The sequence below is a fragment of the Rhinopithecus bieti genome, unplaced genomic scaffold, assembly GCF_001698545.2.
Source record: "Rhinopithecus bieti isolate Rb0 unplaced genomic scaffold, ASM169854v2 scaffold_65646, whole genome shotgun sequence".
In the NCBI taxonomy this organism is placed as follows: Eukaryota; Metazoa; Chordata; class Mammalia; order Primates; family Cercopithecidae; genus Rhinopithecus; species Rhinopithecus bieti.
In genome coordinates this window covers 278,526-295,119 of record NW_016825020.1, presented here as the reverse complement: position 1 = coordinate 295,119, position 16,594 = coordinate 278,526, and the positions used below count along the sequence as shown (strand labels likewise).

At 44.5% G+C, this 16,594-nt stretch overlaps 1 protein-coding gene across 5 annotated transcripts in view; it reads left to right on the top strand.

The window, feature by feature from the left end:
- The window catches only part of ARFGEF2 (ARF guanine nucleotide exchange factor 2), a 114,179-nt gene that overhangs the window by 9,580 nt on the left and 88,005 nt on the right, over positions 1 to 16,594 (top strand). For all 5 annotated transcript variants that reach the window (XM_017862771.1, XM_017862770.1, XM_017862772.1 and 2 more), the window contains exons 2-3: positions 7,042 to 7,072; positions 7,700 to 7,823. In XM_017862771.1, coding sequence (XP_017718260.1) covers positions 7,042 to 7,072; positions 7,700 to 7,823 — 155 coding nt within the window. The remainder of the gene's footprint in view (positions 1 to 7,041; positions 7,073 to 7,699; positions 7,824 to 16,594) is intronic.

The following is a 16,594-nucleotide window of genomic DNA, read 5'->3' as shown; positions in this document are numbered from 1 at the left end:
CTACCGGGAGCAGTTGAGAGGGTCAGCTGGAAGGAGAGAAGAGGAAGGAGCTGGAAGTGCCCCAGTAATATATGGGGACAAGAGTCAGTGTGACCTGCCTCACCAGGCTGGCTTGGAGTGGAGGAGGACGTGGCAGGTGACTGGGAGCTGAAGGAATTGAGGGGCAGCATTGGTTTCTGTGGGGGGAAGCCTGCTACAGACAGATGTCTGAGGAGGGTTGAAGGGTTACTGTGGGATCTGGGGGCATTGGCCACTGATGGGATTGTTGGGGAGTGCTGGATTTGAGGTTGGTGGTGGTCATTGTTGGACTTGCCTTGGGAGTGGAAGAGAGAATGCAAACCGGTGTTAGAGGTGCTGATGAATGGAGGTGTGTGACCTGAGCGGTAACATCCAGAAAGGATTTCCCGCAAAGACAGCACAGCTTTTCAGCTGCAGCTGCCCCAGCCTGCTCCAGTCTCCCTCATTTCCAGCCTGGAAATTGTTGCTAATTGCCCCATTGGCAGTTGGGAAAGCAACACCTGTTAAGATGTGGTGCAATAAAGTGGAGCAGGTATGCTGTGCCATATACGCCTCTTCCTGCACCGTCCTCCTCCTGTCATCGTTGAGTGGCTCAGGAGTGCAGGCCCTCCAACAGACTGCCTGGGCATGGATCCTGACTGCAGAGTAGCACTTCTGGCTATGATGTGGGCAGGTGGCTTAACCTCCCTGTGCTCAGACTCCTCACCTGTAAAACGGTTGTGGATGATTAAGAGTGTTCCTGCCTCCCTGGGTTGTGGTGAGGACTGAATGAGCACCTGCCACTAGGAGGCAATCAATGAGTCAGCTATCATCATCATCATCATCATCATCATCATCATCATCATCATCATCATCATTAGGGTTCCACTCATTTTCCTTTTCCCTTGGCTTTGCTTGATCCCACGGATGGCACTAGAGATTTTGCTTTAATACTGACTTCTTTTAAAATAAGAGCAAGAGAACTGACATTTATTGACCACCTGCTGTGTGCCAGCTGCCGCCTTAGTCACCGCCAAGACTTCTCTCATTGGCGGTGTCGAGAGAATTATCTGCACTCTCAGTGCCTAGTTATGGTTTCTGGGGCATGTGGGGCCGGTTTTTTTTTAATCACTCCTATTTCAAGATTCAGGGAAGTTGGCTGGGCGTGGCAGCTCATGCCTATAATCTCAGCACTTTGGAAGGCCAAGGCGGGTGGGTCACCTGGGGTCAGGAGTTCAAGACCTGCCTGGCCAACATGGCAAAACCCTGTCTCTATTAAAAATATAAAAACTAACCGGGCATGGTGGCGCATGCCTGTAGTCCCAACTATTTGGGAGGCTGAGGAACGAGAATCGCTTGAACCCAGGAGGTGGAGGTTGCAGTGAGCCAAGATGGCACCACTGCACTCCAGCCTGGGCGACAGAGTGAGACTTCGTTTCAAAAAAAAAAAGATTCAGGGAAGTTTAATAACCCACCTGTGGCATCATTCAGCTAATAGATGGCCATGCCAGGACTTGAACGCAGCTCTGTCTCACACCTGTATCTTTTCTTTCTGCCACATCAGGCTGTGCCATGCTATCTGTGAGGCACCTGCCACACACAGTTTTTCCCTGTTCCTTTTTCTCCCTCCTTTTTTTTAAAAAATTATTTATTACACTTTTAAGTTCTAGGGTACGTGTACAGAACATGGAGGTTTGTTACGTATACACATGTGCCATGGTGGTTTGCTGCACCCATCAACCCATCATCTAGGTTTTCAGCCCAGCATGCATTTGGTATTTGTCCTAATGCTCTCCCTCCCCTCAACAGGCCCCAGTGTGTGATGTTCCCCTCCCTGTTTCCATGTGATCTCATTGTTCAACTCCCACTTATGAGTGAAAACATGCGGTGTTTGGTTTTGTGTTCCTATGTTAGTTTGCTGAGAATGATGGCTTCCAGCTTCATCCGTGTCTCTGCAAAGGACATGAACTCATTTTTTTATGAGTATTCCGTGGTGTATATGTGCCACATTCTTTATCCAAGTCCTGTCATTAATGGGCATTTGGTTGGTTCCATAGTCTTTGCTATGTGAATAGTGCTGCAGTAAACATACATGTGCATGTGTCTTTATAGTAGAAATGATTTATAATCTTTGAGTGTTACCAGTAATGGGATGGCTGGGTTCAAATGGTATTCCTGGTTCTAGATCTGAGAATCACCACACTGGTCTTGCAACAATGTGAACTAATTTACACTCCACAACAGTGTAAAAGCGTATCTATTTCTCCACATCCCTCTATGCATCTGTTGTTTCTGACTTGTTTAATGATCTCCATTCTAACTGGCCTGAGTATGGTATCTCATTGTGGTTTTGATTGCATTTCTCTTCTTTTTTTTTTTTGAGACGGAGTTTCCCTCTTGTTACTCAGGCTGGAGTGCATTGGCACGATCTCAGTTCACTGCACCCTCCGCCTCCAGGGTTCAAGTGATTCTCCTGCCTCAGCCTCCTGAGTAGCTGGGACTACAGGCATGCACCACCATGCCCAGCTAATTTTTTTGTATTTTTACTAGAGACGGTGTTTCTCCATGTTGGCCAGGCTGGTCTCGAACTCCTGACCTCAGGTGATCTGCCTGCCTCGGCCTCCCAAAGTGCTGGGATTGGAGGCATGAGCCACCACATCGGGCCTTGATTTCCATTTCTCTAATGACCAGAGATGATGAGCTTTTTTTCGTATGTTTTTTGGCCACATAAATGTCTTCTTTTGAGAAGTGTCTGTTCATATCCTTTGCCCACTTTTTGATGGGATTGTTCCTCTTTTAATGGAAAAAAAAAAGATTGCATTATCCAAATATATCAAGAACCCAACTTTTAGGTTGGGCTATATGAGACTACTGCTATTTGAGCATTTCCAGCCTGGGTGAGAGGATAAGACTCTGTCTCCAAAACAAAAACAAAAACAAAAGGTGCCAGTGTGCTTCAGAATATGCCTTCTCTCCACCTGCACAGGCTCTGTCCTGCTCCAAGCCTCCATTGCTGCTAGCCTGGATTATTAGCAGTAACCTCCTGATTGGTTTCCCTGCTTCTGTCCTGGCTACCTTCCTCTTTATCCTCACAGCAGCCAGAGTGATCTGTCCGAGGAAAAGTTGAGTCAGGCCACCCTCTCCCAGCCCCTCCATGGGCTTCCTCCCATCCCTTACAAAGATACCGTTATCATCTGGGCCCCTACTGGGCCTAGTGGAGAAGTCTTTTCAAGAGTGTCTTTTTTCTTTCTCTCTCTCTCTCTTTTTTTTTAAGATGGAATCTAAGTCTTTTTACCATGTTGCTCAGGTTGGTCTGAGCTCCTGAGCTTAAACTGATCTGTCCGCCTCAGTCTCCTAAAGTGCTGGGATTACAGGCATGAGCCACGGGGACTGGCCTCAAGGTTTTTTTTTCTTCAACAAAGAGTAGTTTAGAAAGCGCAACAATTCCTAATTCTTGTGGGAGTACTTAAGGGTAAATTTAGAAAACTAAAGAAAATCTGTGAACATAGGATTTGCAACTGAAGTTTCTTGGGTTTCTGCAGTTACTCTTCCAGGTAGCAACTCTTTCCTGGTCACAGGAGAGGGCTGCTCTCTTCGGTCCCTGTGCCCTGCACTGCTCCTGCTGCCAGTCCTGTCAGCCCTTGCTCATTCCTGTTCCAAAACCGGGTTTTACCTTTGCTGTGGTCATGCCAGGCTGGAAAAGGGGTTTGGGAGATTTCAGAAGGCTTGTAAACTAGCCTTCCCAGCTGGATGGGTTCACAGAGTAGTAAAACACCAGTGTTTTGAACCATGGTTGTAGCATTCATGGTTGGTATCAGTGCTACGAAAACCACACATTTAAACTCTTCTGCGTTTATAGTTTACAGAGTAATTCAATATGCTTATTTGAGAGTCAAGGTATCCAGGAGAACACAGACTCTGGAGCCTGATTTTCTGGGTTTAAGTCCTATCTCCAGTACTTAATAACTTGTAACCTCTGTGGATCTTGATTTTCATCTATAAAATTTATAATGGAGTTTGGCCTTGAACTTCAGTTCTCTGGCTCTTTAGTTCTTTGTTCTTTGGCTGGACCACATTTTGCTTATAGAAAACTTGATGTTTTGTCCTCATAGCACTGGTCACAGTCCTTAAAAGCCACTTTTATCCCCTGCAGGTACTTTTCTGCAGTCACTGAAGCACTTTCTCCTCGGCTCTTCTCCACCCCTTAAAGCAGAATTGGCGAGTGGTAACCTCAGAGCCAGGCAGCTTGCAAACCAGTCTTATTTCAGCCGTAATATTTTTTAAATGTATTTTTTATTGATACATGTAGCTGTACATATTTTTCAGGTGCATTGATAATTGGATGCTTTCATATAGTCAAATCAGGGTAACTGGGATATCTATCACTTTAAATATTCATTTTTTCTTTACATTAGGAACATTTCAATTGTTCTTTCCTAGCTATTTTGAAATGTACAGTTGGTTAATGTTAACTATAGTCATCATACTGATCAATCGAACACCAGATCTTATTTTTTCTATTTAATATAATTTTAAAACAATTGAAGGTGTTTGAATTGCAATCAGAGCTTTCACTTAAAATCTGGATTTCGACCTCTGGAAAAATCAGAACAATTAGCACCCGTGGGCTCAGGAACTCTAAAGATTCCAGTCAGCTGGAGCTGAGGAGCTGCCGCACCCCTTCCTGTACTGGGTGGAGAGGGGGTCCTGTCTTTCTTTGATCTTACACTCACCGTGTGTTTTCTTGACATTTCCCGCCTGGCCTCCATGGGCCTTTGTAGTTGGTGTAACTTTTGTGTTTGGTTTGTTTTGTGTTTTTTTTTTTTTTTTTTTTTTGAGACAGAGTCTTGCTCTGTCGCCCAGGCTGGAGTGCAGTGGCACCATCTTGGCTCACAGTAATTACTGCTTCCTGGGTTCAAGGGATTCTCCTGCCTCAGCCTCCTGAGTAGTGGGGATTACAGGTGTGTGGCACCACGCCCAGCTGATTTTTGTATTTTTAGTAGAGATGGGGTTTCACCATGTTGGTCAGGATGGTCTCAAACTTCTGACCTCGTGATCTGCCCGTCTCGGCCTCCCAAAATGCTGGGATTACAGATGTGAGCCACCGCGCCTGGCCTATAGTGGCGTTTCAAAACAGATTGTTTTAGAGCTCACAGGCCGGCACCAACTCTTGCGAATACCTCATTGCTTCAGATAGGTTTAGGACTTAAACTTGACTCTAACAAGGTAACAGTGATTGGAAGGAAAACTTGCATTTGAGTCTGGGCAGGAGCACCCAGCTGGCATGTCACAGAGTAACATATCTTGTCACCCAAGCAGAGCCTTAGCATTATAGATACAGGTTTCTAAAAGCTGATAGCGTGGCTGCCAGCCTCACGGGCTGGATCTCCCACAACTTCATGGGCCTCTGCTAGTGGAAGCTGGAGCATTTCCTTTGTGAATTCTTTTCCCTGAGGGGCAAGATCCATGCCACACGGCTCTCTGACCCTGTGTGTCACAACCCTTATGGTCCATGAGCAAAATGGTTGCTATTAGTTATTTAGGCATTTCTCTTCTGTTTTCTTATGTGTGTAATAAGATATACAAAGTCAGGCTTGAAGGTTAGATAGAAATTGCTACCTCCAGTGAGTCAGTTTACTTGGTTTTCACGTCTTCAAGTTGAGTCTAGAATGGAGTTATCTAAGAAAAGGAAATTTGCAACCTTCAGTACTGTGTCCTGGGGTTGCTAGGATAACTAGTGCCATATCCACACTACTGGCTCTCTAGAGATTGTGTTAAGGAGGGTGGCCTTTTGGAGATGATCTGAATACATGGTATTGAGAGCAAACCTTCCCATGCCTGATTTGATAGTACGTGGGTTTGTGGGTCTAACATGTAGAAATACATTCAACTGAGTGGATGTGGGGGAATTCTGTGTATTTAGACAGGGTGTTTTGTTGTTTTAATGGCACAAAACCTTGTTTTCCTGGAAATAAGACTATCTCTGAGTTTGTGATTTCTGAAAAATGACGCTATTCCTGTAACCCTGCCAGTGTAGTTGTAACCTCTGTGGTTAAGATTTTAAAATTAATTTTAATTCAAAAAAATTACATGTGCCTTACTTAGCACAATGTGAATGTACTTAATGCCATTCAACTGTAAACTTAAAAGATGGTTAAGATGGTAAATTGTAGGTTATGTATATTTTATTATAATTGTTTTTAGAAGTGCTGATTAAGAAGAAGTATATATGCTTATCATAGAAAATGTCGTAGTAGTAGGTTCCACTACTTAGACAACTTTCAGTATTTTATGCATTTCAATACTTTGTTATATCGGTTTCCGGTCTTCTATGCATATTTGCACACAGTTGAGAAATTGTGATATTACCATGATATTGTGTCAGCTAACTGTCACGAACATGCATTCTGCAGAACAGGAAACAGGTAAGAACATGGGCTGTAGAGCCAGAAACCCTCAGTTCAAATTCTGGCTCCCCAGTTCTTGATATGCAACAGTAGCCAAGTTACCTAACCCTGCTGTGCCTTGGTTTCCTCATCAGAATCATTGCTTCTCATCAAGAGCAATTTTGCTCAGGAGACACTTGGCAGTGTCTAGAGACATTTTTGGTTTTCAAGATGGCAGAGGGATCAGGGGTGCTTCTGGTATCCAGTGAGTGGAGGGCTCGGATGCTTCTAAACATCCTAGGGTGCACAGGGCAGCCTCGTAACAAAGAATTCTTCGTCCCCAAATGTCAGTGGTGCCAAGGCTGAGAAACCCTGCTCTAAATGAGATGGATATTATAATAGTATGGACCTCATAGGATCATTGTAAGGGCTAAATGAGCTAAAACACATACTCACAGTAATGCCTAGCCAGTCACTCCATGTAAGTGTTAGCTATTATTATTGCTCTTAAATTATTTCTTTCACTTCATATCAGCATTTTTGTATTTAAACATCTCATTAACAATCTTTTCAGTGGTCTCCAGATACCTTTTAGTAAAGTTTTCCTTTACATAAATGTTGCGTGTTCCTAATGTGTTTTTTCTTCCTTCCTTACCAGATGAAATTAAAGCAGAAATAGAAAAGCAGAGGTAAGCTATAGCACTACTTCCTTGCTGAGATACGGCGTGAAGGGAGTAGGTAGCAACTGGGGGAGCCCCTTTCTCTGCTTGTTTTCTCATATTTCTAATCCTCAGGGATGGCACACACTCTGCAAGCATGGTGCTAGGCACACAGCACAACTCTGTATATATTTGAACTGATGCTAGGTTCACAGGCTACTGCCTCAGTATTTGTATACTTGGAGGGAAGGATCAAGATTGAGGTAATGCTGTTGTATCTTTTCTTGACAGAAGAGGCAAAGCCCTTGTCTCTTGTATGGCATGCTTCCTTAGGCATGAGGACTCCATGAGTGGCTCCTCCTGATCTTCATAGTAAGGAAGCCAGTTAGTCACATTTCAGAAGTATAGCTCTGGCATGGCTGCCACCAGGATTTAGTCCAGGATGTTGTTAATTCAGCATGCCAATCAGAGAACTTGCTCTCTGCATGTGGCACTTTCGTGCTGTTTTTCCTAATGTGTGTGTTCAACTTTTAATGTCTAGCCCCAGGATATTGTTTGCAGGCACTTTTAATTAAATGGTTGCAGGTGGAATGGGAAGTTAGAGGAAGGTGTAGAAAATTCATTTCTCCTCCCGACCCTCTCTTGCTTTTCTCCTAGGCTTGGCACTGCTGCACCACCAAAGGCAAACTTCATTGAAGCTGACAAGTATTTTCTTCCATTCGAGCTAGCTTGCCAGTCCAAGTCCCCACGGGTAGTCAGCACATCCCTCGACTGCTTGCAGGTACCATGTTTAAACTTCGTGTTGTCAAGGGGGTTCTCTCCAAGCCACAGTTGGTCCTTACACAGAACTATGCTGGGGACCGCCCTGGCACTCAGTGCTCTCAGAGGCGATACAGAAAGGAGCAGTTTGATGTATTCTTTTTGGAGATCTCATGAGGGAGGGAAAAGAGAAAGGTGTGAGCTCTTCAGCTAAAACCAGAATTGTTTCCCCGAGAAACAGCTTATTTGTTCATGTCTTGTGTATGTTTTTCTAAATGAAACTTTTAGCATTAATTGGAATATTTGACACACATGGGCACAAAAGGCATTTTTATACAGCCTCTGTCTTATTTTTTCCATTTTGTAGAGATGCAGTCTTGCTATGTTGCCCAGGCTGGTCTTAAACTTCTGGCCTCAAGCAGTCCTACCGCCTTGGCTTCCCAAAGTGCTGGGATTACAGGCATGAGCCACCGCACCTGGCTCAACCTCTTTTCTTTTATTTTCTTTTCCTCCCTTTCCCTTTCCCTTCCTTCCTTTTCCTTTCTTTTCGAGTTTTGCTCTTGTTGCCCAGGCTGGAGTGCAGTGGCGTGATCTCAGCTCACTGCAATGTCTGCCTCCCGGGTTCAAGGGATTATCCTGCCTCCGGGTTCAAGGGATTATCCTGCCTCAGCCTCCCAAGTAGCTGGGATTACATGCACCCGCCACCATGCCTGGCTAATGTTTTGTATTTTTAGTACAGATGGGGTTTCACCATTTCGGTCAAGTTGGTCTCAAAAGACTCTTTCTTAATGGCATTAAAATTCATATCAAATAGAAAGATAGAGACAGTCGAATCTGTTGTTTTTGGTAATTATGCTACAAATTAGGCTACAAAGTCACCTCCCATACTGAATTAGCAAACACTGAATCTTTGTTTCTAGAGGAACTACAGGGTTAGGTTCCTGCAAGCCTTTAGGCTTCATGTGGTTCTTTTTAAAGAGACTATCTAATATCTATTGTCGATGCATTAACATTGAACTCAGGGGCCACAGTGCTATAATGCATGCCTGAACAAAGCTCATCTAACACACATAATTTCTCCATGAGGCACATCACTACCTTCTTGCTGTTAGGAACACTGGAAAGCATATCAGCACACACTTGGCGTCCATTGTAAATAGCAAAATCACCAACAAGAAGTACCAAAATGCAAAAAACACAGCACTAAATACACCACTTAAAAGATACTTGTTTGCCGTAGGAGAATGAAACAAGGAGGCATAGTGTTGCCTTGTTTGACCTCAGCTGGGAACATGAACATCAAGTGATTTCAAATTTTTTTCTGCTCTGTGCATGTCTACAAATGACCAAAAAAGCCCCAGAAGTATTGATTTGGGCTTAGAAATAGATTTTAGTGAGTAGGTGCATTTGCAAGGATTGCTGCAAATAATGAGAACTGACTGTATTTAGAGCCACAAGTAACTTTGTTGCAAATTACCTTTTACTGAAGAAGAAGCAAGGGTAGAGAATCTAGTTAAGGTGACTTGTCCAGTAATATACAGGTAATACGAGAAACAGGACTATAACTTGGGTTTCTTAATTCCTGGCCCATCATTCTTGTACTTTTGCTCAAGACCTACTCCTTAGGTTTCTGATTACCCCAAGGAACATTTATTCTCTTTTTTGTTTATTTCGAGTCAGGGTCTCACTCTGTTGCCCAGGCTGTAGTGCAGTGCCTTGATCATAGCTCACTAGAGCCTCTAACTCCCGGGCTCAAACAATCCTCCTGCCTCAGCCTCCCAAGTAGTTGGGATTATAGACATGAACCACCACACCTGGCTCAAAGAACATTTATTCTTGACCTCAGTGGGCAGTCCACATCAGTGAATAAAGTTTAGTAAATTTAAAAAATATATTGAAGTGATCCACAGTTTGCCAGCACTTTCTAGAACAGGAATGCTGACCAGATTCTGTATTCTGATTGCTGTGTAGAAGAGGTGTCTGAAGGCTCATCCAGCTTTCTTGAGAAAGAGTGCTGTGATTGATTTTATCTACCAAGGCACAGGACTGCAAAGTGGCAGTGGGCATGCCATGTTTTTGGCATCTCTGGTCTAATATTTACTCTATTAATCTCTCTTCTTTGTTATGTGTACTTGAGAATTGATGAGAATTTCTTCACAGAAGCAACTCTTCCAAATGCAAAACCATTTTGTTATTTGATGTAATTCTGTACAGATTGTCCTATGTGAGACATACAGTGAGCCAAGAATTGTTAAATGGCAGGCTTCAGTCCTACTTCTATCCTAAAATATTTTTTGCTGTGAATGTGTTCTGAGGAAATTTGGCAGAAGTTGAATTTTAGTTCTCTCCCCATGTTAAGGTTTTCTTTTGAAGGGAGTGCTGATAATTAATGTAATTGACATTCTAAGAACAGTGGCTGACGTGCATTGAGCTCTTAGCCTGTAGTGGGCCCTGCATGCTTCATCCACTGTACTGTGTGTAGACCCCTTGGCAGCCCTCTGAGGTATTTAACTCTTGTCCTCATTTTAGAATCAAAGAAACTAAGGCTTAGGGAATGAAGTGACCAGCCTAGTCCAAGGTAGGCTGGAGTGCAGTGGCGCAATCGCAGCTCTGCAACGTCAAGCGATTCTCCACGGGCTCAAGTGATTCTCCCACCTCAGCCTCTCAAGTAGCTGGGACCACAGGCATGCACAACTACGCCCAGATAATTTTCTTTTTATATTTTTTGTAGAGACAGGGTTTCACCAAGTTGCCTAGGCTGGTCTCGAACTCCTGAGCTCAAGTGATCCTCCTGCCTAGGCCTCCCAAAGTTTGGGGATTACAGACATAAGCCACTGTGCCCAGCGGGTTTCTAGGACTTCTTGACTCTGTGTCTGTGTTCTTAACCAGGGGGGTCATCAGCTTTGGCCCATGAGCCAAATTTGGCCTACTGTCTGCTTCTGCAAATAAAGTTTTATTGGAACACAGCTGTCTTAATCTGCTTGGGTTGGTGTAACAGAATATCATAGACTGGATGTCTTCAACAACAGACATTTATTTGTTACAGTTTTAAAAGCTGGGCAGTATAAGATCAAGGTACTGGCTGATTTGGTTCCAGGTGAGGGTACCCTCTTTCTGGCTGCAGACAGCTGTGTTCTCTTGTGTCATGGAGACAGAGCTAGGTCTCTGGTTTCTTCTTACAGGGCACTAATCCTGTCATAAGGGCCCTACCCTCATGACTGCATCTAAGCCTGATTATTTCCCAAAGGCCCAATCTCCTAATACCATCACATTGCAGGGTTAAGGCTTCAACATATGAACTTTAGGGGGACACAAACTCTCAGTCCATAGCAACAGCTGTGCCTATTCGTTTATTATCTGTGGCTGCCTTCCTGCTACTGTGACCTAGCGGAGTAGCTGTAATGGAGACCAGATGACCCGCAGAGCCTAAACATTTAGTATGTGGCCCTTTATGGAAAAAGGTTGCTGCTCTTAACTGGCCCCTGCTCTTAACTGTAACTGTGTGGTTCTGGTCTGTTTAATAATAGAAATTGTTTGTTTCTGGGACTCCTTGTATCTGTGTATGATTTCAAATGGAAACACTGACACCCTGCCTTATTTCAGCCCACTGCGAATCTTTAGTCTTATGGGGTATGGTTGGTTATCTCTCTTTTTAGTATGGAAGTTCTGGTTGTGTGCAGTGGCTCACACCTGTAATCCCAGCACTTTGAGGCAAGAGGATCACTTGAGGCCAGGTATTTGAGAAGAGCCTGTGCGACATAGTGAGACCCCACCTCTACAAAGTAAAGTAAAAATAAAAAGTTAATTGGGCTGCGTGGTGCACACCTTTAGTCCTCGTTACTCAGAAGGCAGAGGCAGGAGAATTGCTTGGGCCCAGGAGGTTGAGGCTACAGTGAACCATGATGGTAACACCTAACTCCAGCCTGAGTGACAAAGCAGGACCCTGTCTCTTAAAAAAAAAAAGAAAAGAAAAAAATACACACAGACAGGAATGGAAGTTCTCTGAGATGTAATAGGTATACTAGAATTTCTTTGTTTAGTATACAAAATGAATCATCCTTTTTATGACATGAGAAAGTGACTCGGTGCTCCCTGGGCTATTGAATGGAAAAAATGTGCTTCCCCTTGGTGGCTGCCCTTGCCAAGCCTGTTTGACTGGCTTTTCCCAGTGTGGGTAAGGTAACCTCTGTCTTGGAAGTGGAAGGGCAGTATCTGGGGGTAAAGTTTGGTTTGGGCAGAATTGAAACCAGCTGCAGATACATCCGTGCTGTGCCCTGCCATTCTTTGAGCTTGGCGCAGCAGTAGGAGTGGCAAAGGTGCTTTTGGGATTGATTTGCCATAAACACAGTTAGCCCAGGCTCCCTCTCCACTGGGAGAAGCCTGGAGACTTCCCCTGTGTCTTGCTTCTACCAAGTGATAAAGATTCTCTCTTCCCTTCCTCCAACATTTGGTCTGCTACACACTTCCCCACAGTCAGGGCTAAGTGTAAGGAGGGTTAAGGTCAGTCATGTCTAAGCTAGTAAGTGGTCTCCAAGTTTTTCTGGTAATATATCAGTTATATATATATATATATTTTTGTTTTTGAGAGAGGGTCTCAGGTTTCATTCTGTCAGGCTGGAGTGCAGTGGCATGATCAGGCACACTGTAAGCCCTACTTCCCCAGGCTCAGGTGATCCTCCCACCTCAACTTCCCAGGTAGCTGGGACCACGTGCTCATTTTTCTATTTTTTGTAAAGGCAAGGTTTTGCCATGTTGTCCAGACTGGTCCTGAACTCTTGAGCTTAAGCCTACCTCGGCTTCCCAAGGTGTTAGGATTACAGGCGTGAGCCACTGTGCCCAGTCAGTTTTCTTTTTTTTTTTTAGAGACAGGGTCTCACTCTGTTGCCCAGACTAGAGTGCAGTGGCTTGATCATAGGTCACTGCAACCTCAAATTCCTGGACTCATGCAGTCCTCCCACCTCAGCCTCTTGAGTAGCTGGGACTACAGGTATGTGCCACCACAGCCAGCTAGTTACTTTTTTTACTTTCTGTAGAGACCTGGGTCTCACTTTGTCGTCCAGGCTGGTCTTGAACTCCTGGCCTCAAGTGAATAATAAAACCATTTTTGAGGATATCCTCCCAATATATTAATATTTCTTTAATTTAAAATTATAGGTTAGGGCCGGGTGCGGTAGCTCACTCCTGTAATCCCAGCACTTTGGAAGGCCGAGACGGGTGGATTGCCTGAGCTCAGGAGTTCAGGACCAGCCTGGGCAACATGATGAGACCCTGTCTCTGCTAAAAATACAAAAAATTAGCTGGGTGTGGTAGCATGCACCTATAATCCCAGCTACTTGGGAGGCTGAGGCAGGAAAATCACTTGAACCCAGGAGGTGGAGGTTGCAGTGAGCCAGGATTGTGCCACTGCACTCTGCCTCCAAAAAATAAAATAAAGTTATGGGTTGGGCATGATGGTTCACACCTATAATCCCAGTGCTTTGGGAGGCCAAGGTGGAAGGATTGCTTGAGCCCAGGAGTTCGAGACCAGCTTGAACAACATAGGGAGACCTCATTTCTACAAAAAGACTCTTTATTTACACATGTTACTGTTATTAAAGTATATATACGGCCAGGCGCAGTAGTTCACGCCTCTAATCCCAGCACTTTGGGAGGCTGAGGCAGGCGAATTGCCTGAGCAATTTAAGACCAGCTTAAGACCAGCCTGGGCAACATGGGGAAACCCCGCCTCTACTAAAAATACAAAAAATTAGCCAGGCATAGTGGCCTGCGCCTGTGGTTCCAGCTACTCAGGAGGCTGAGGTGGGAGGATCACTTGAGCCTGGGAGGCAGAGGTTGCAGTGAGCAGAGATCATGCCACTGCATTCCAGCCTGGGTGACAGAATGAGACCCCATCTCAAAATAAATAAATAAAGTACATATATTGTAAAGCATGCAAAAATATATCTTTGCAAAGGACACTTAGAAAAATATAAATACAATTCTAACATTTTCTTTTTACATCCCAATGAAGGCTATAGGAAACCATTAATCTAAGCTGCCCTGTTTATACCACAAACATTATCTTTTAGCTCTGATTTTCAGAAAACTTTAGATTTTTTAAATGCACATCGAAAAATCAATTTTTAATTATATAAGTTGTACATGACTACATTCTCTGTTAAAAGTTTTAGGGCCGGGCGCGGTGGCTCAAGCCTGTAATCCCAGCACTTTGGGAGGCCGAGACGGGCGAATCACGAGGTCAGGAGATCGAGACCATCCTGGCTAACACGGTGAAACCCCGTCTCTACTAAAATACAAAACTAGCTGGGCGAGGTGGCGGGCGCCTGTAGTCCCAACTACTCGGGAGGCTGAGGCAGGAGAATGGCGTAAACCCGGGAGGCGGAGCTTGCAGTGAGCTGAGATCTGGCCACTGCACTCCAGTCCGGGCGACAGAGCGAGACTCCGCCTCAAAAAAAAAAAAAAAAAAAGTTTTTAGAACTTTACAGATAAAATGAAGTTCCTTGGGCCACCAGCCCCAAACCCAATTGCCTGTTTAAGTGTATAATTTTCTCTTCTCTTCTCTCTCTCTTTTTTTTTTTTTTTAATAAATGATATCACTTTTACAAGTTTCTCTGCAGCTTTTTACATTCAACACTGTTATTAGGCTCTAGCTATATTGCTCCATGTGGATCTAGTGCATTTCTTTTGACTGGCATATGGTGTGTCGTGCCACCATTTCATCTATCGCTCCCGTGTACGGAGGCATTCACACACAGGGTTACAGTGAACATCTCTGTGCAAGCCTCCTTGGAGACATGCCTCAGTTTCTGTGGTCAGAGGTGACTCTTTGGATTCCTGTCACTGAGGCAAAATAAATAGAACCAACTTCAGAAGAGACCAGTGAGGTAGAAAATTTAATTTGTACCAAATATATTCATTCATGTGAGTGGGATAACTTGTAATATAGCTTACTTACTCCCACCTCTATTTATTACTAACTATGTCCTATTCTGTACCAACAAACCAACCACATGGCATTTTCCTTCATGCAGTGAGTCCTATAAAGGCCTGTTATAGTGGTTTATATTGTCATCATCTTCCCCTCCATGGCAGAATGTGCCTGTATAAGCCCTGATTCATGTGTCAGTGGGCCAGCTGCCCAGAGGCCTCCCTCCCTGTCCCTCTTCCCACTGCTCATGGCGTTAGCAAGGAACAAGGTGGGGACATCTACCTGGGGGACAGTGGGAGATGGGGGCAGTATCTACAAGTCACACATGGCCCTACAGGTCCCAGTCAGAACTTTGAGCTTTGGTGTGCCTCCCTGGAGAATGTAGACTCTATGAGAAAAATAATTACATTTGTCTTACTGCTGTATCCCCAGTGCCCAGAACAGGGTCTGTCACAGAGAAGGATGAGAAAGCAGAACCAGAGATCCACAGGATACAGGAACTCTTCTTTCTCCTGGCCTTATCTCACTGCGCAGATGAGGGGGGAAGCCATACTTAAAACTCTTTCTGATTTGAAGGGTAATGTGCCCCTTAAGAAGTCTATAGAGGGGAGGATACTTTCTGTCCTTTTCATACTTTAGTTAAAGTACAAAAGTAGTAATCCATGTCCAGCTTGCTTTGTGGCATCAGTATTGGAGCCCACTTTTCAGCATTCACATTTGAGGAGTTCCTAGACCACCCCACTTGCAGTCCAGTGCACAAAACAGACTTGAGTCTGTTAGATGTAAGAACAAGCAATGTCAAAACCAGAGCTCAATTTCCAGGTAGACAGCCCTGCCCTCCTAGGAACCCTGCACCAGCAGCAGCAATGTGAGGGGTGAGGTAAAGGGCATCTGGACTTGCCCTTCACAGGCCACACCCTCCACCTGGAGATTTGGGGGTTGGACTTGAGCAGCAGAGTGTGCACAGGCCTCTCTCCTGCTCCTTCAGTCGCTCCATCCAGTAGTATTGCATTTCTACTCTCAGCCACTCTCTCAATCCATTTTTCTTTCTGCTTATTGAGTGGTGACACTTCACTAGCTAAGGAAGGGGAAAAGCCCTTGAGAAACAGTGTCAGACCTCTGCAGAGTGGCCAGTCTTCCTCTCACAGTGGTGGCTGCTCTATAGATAACCTCAGGACCCTGAGTCCCCCTGGTATGGGCAGAAGCATGTGACCAGCTAGAAGCCAAAAGGAGAAGGAACAGAACAGCAATTGTAGGAGTCTTCACCAAGTCACTGGAGGCAGAGAATGCCTTAGAGTTCACATGTATACGTGCCAGATGAGTGATTCTTTTATCTAATCAACCATCAATATAACCTGGATAGCTTGGAGAAAAACACTGATCTCTGGGCTCCACCTGGAAGTTCTGCTTCAGTAGGTCTGGGTTGGAGTCCAGGAACCTGTGTTTTTATTGAGCTCCCTCAGGTGATTTTGTTTCTTAGCCAGACTTAGAAATCATCCTCCTGCTGACCTTTGAGGTTCCTTCCAGCTCTGTCCTCCATGCTGACATCCCAGTTGTGGGTGAGGTGGCACAGACCGATCTGTAACCTCTCAGAGAGGGCAGGTTCCAAGCAGCTGCTCGTGGGTGACACACACTACTATTGATGTAGGTGTGAAATGCAGTTATTTTTATGCAGATGAAGTTTTTACTTTAATTTTTGGAATAGAAAATACACTGACACGATTCAACATTGAAAAAAATGAAAAGATGTACTACAGAGTGTCTTAGTCCCACCCCAGGTCACAGCTACTTTGTTCTCCTCCCTCAAGCAATTATGTTATTAGTTTCTTAGGTATCTTTCCATTGAAAGAAGGTACATTTTCACA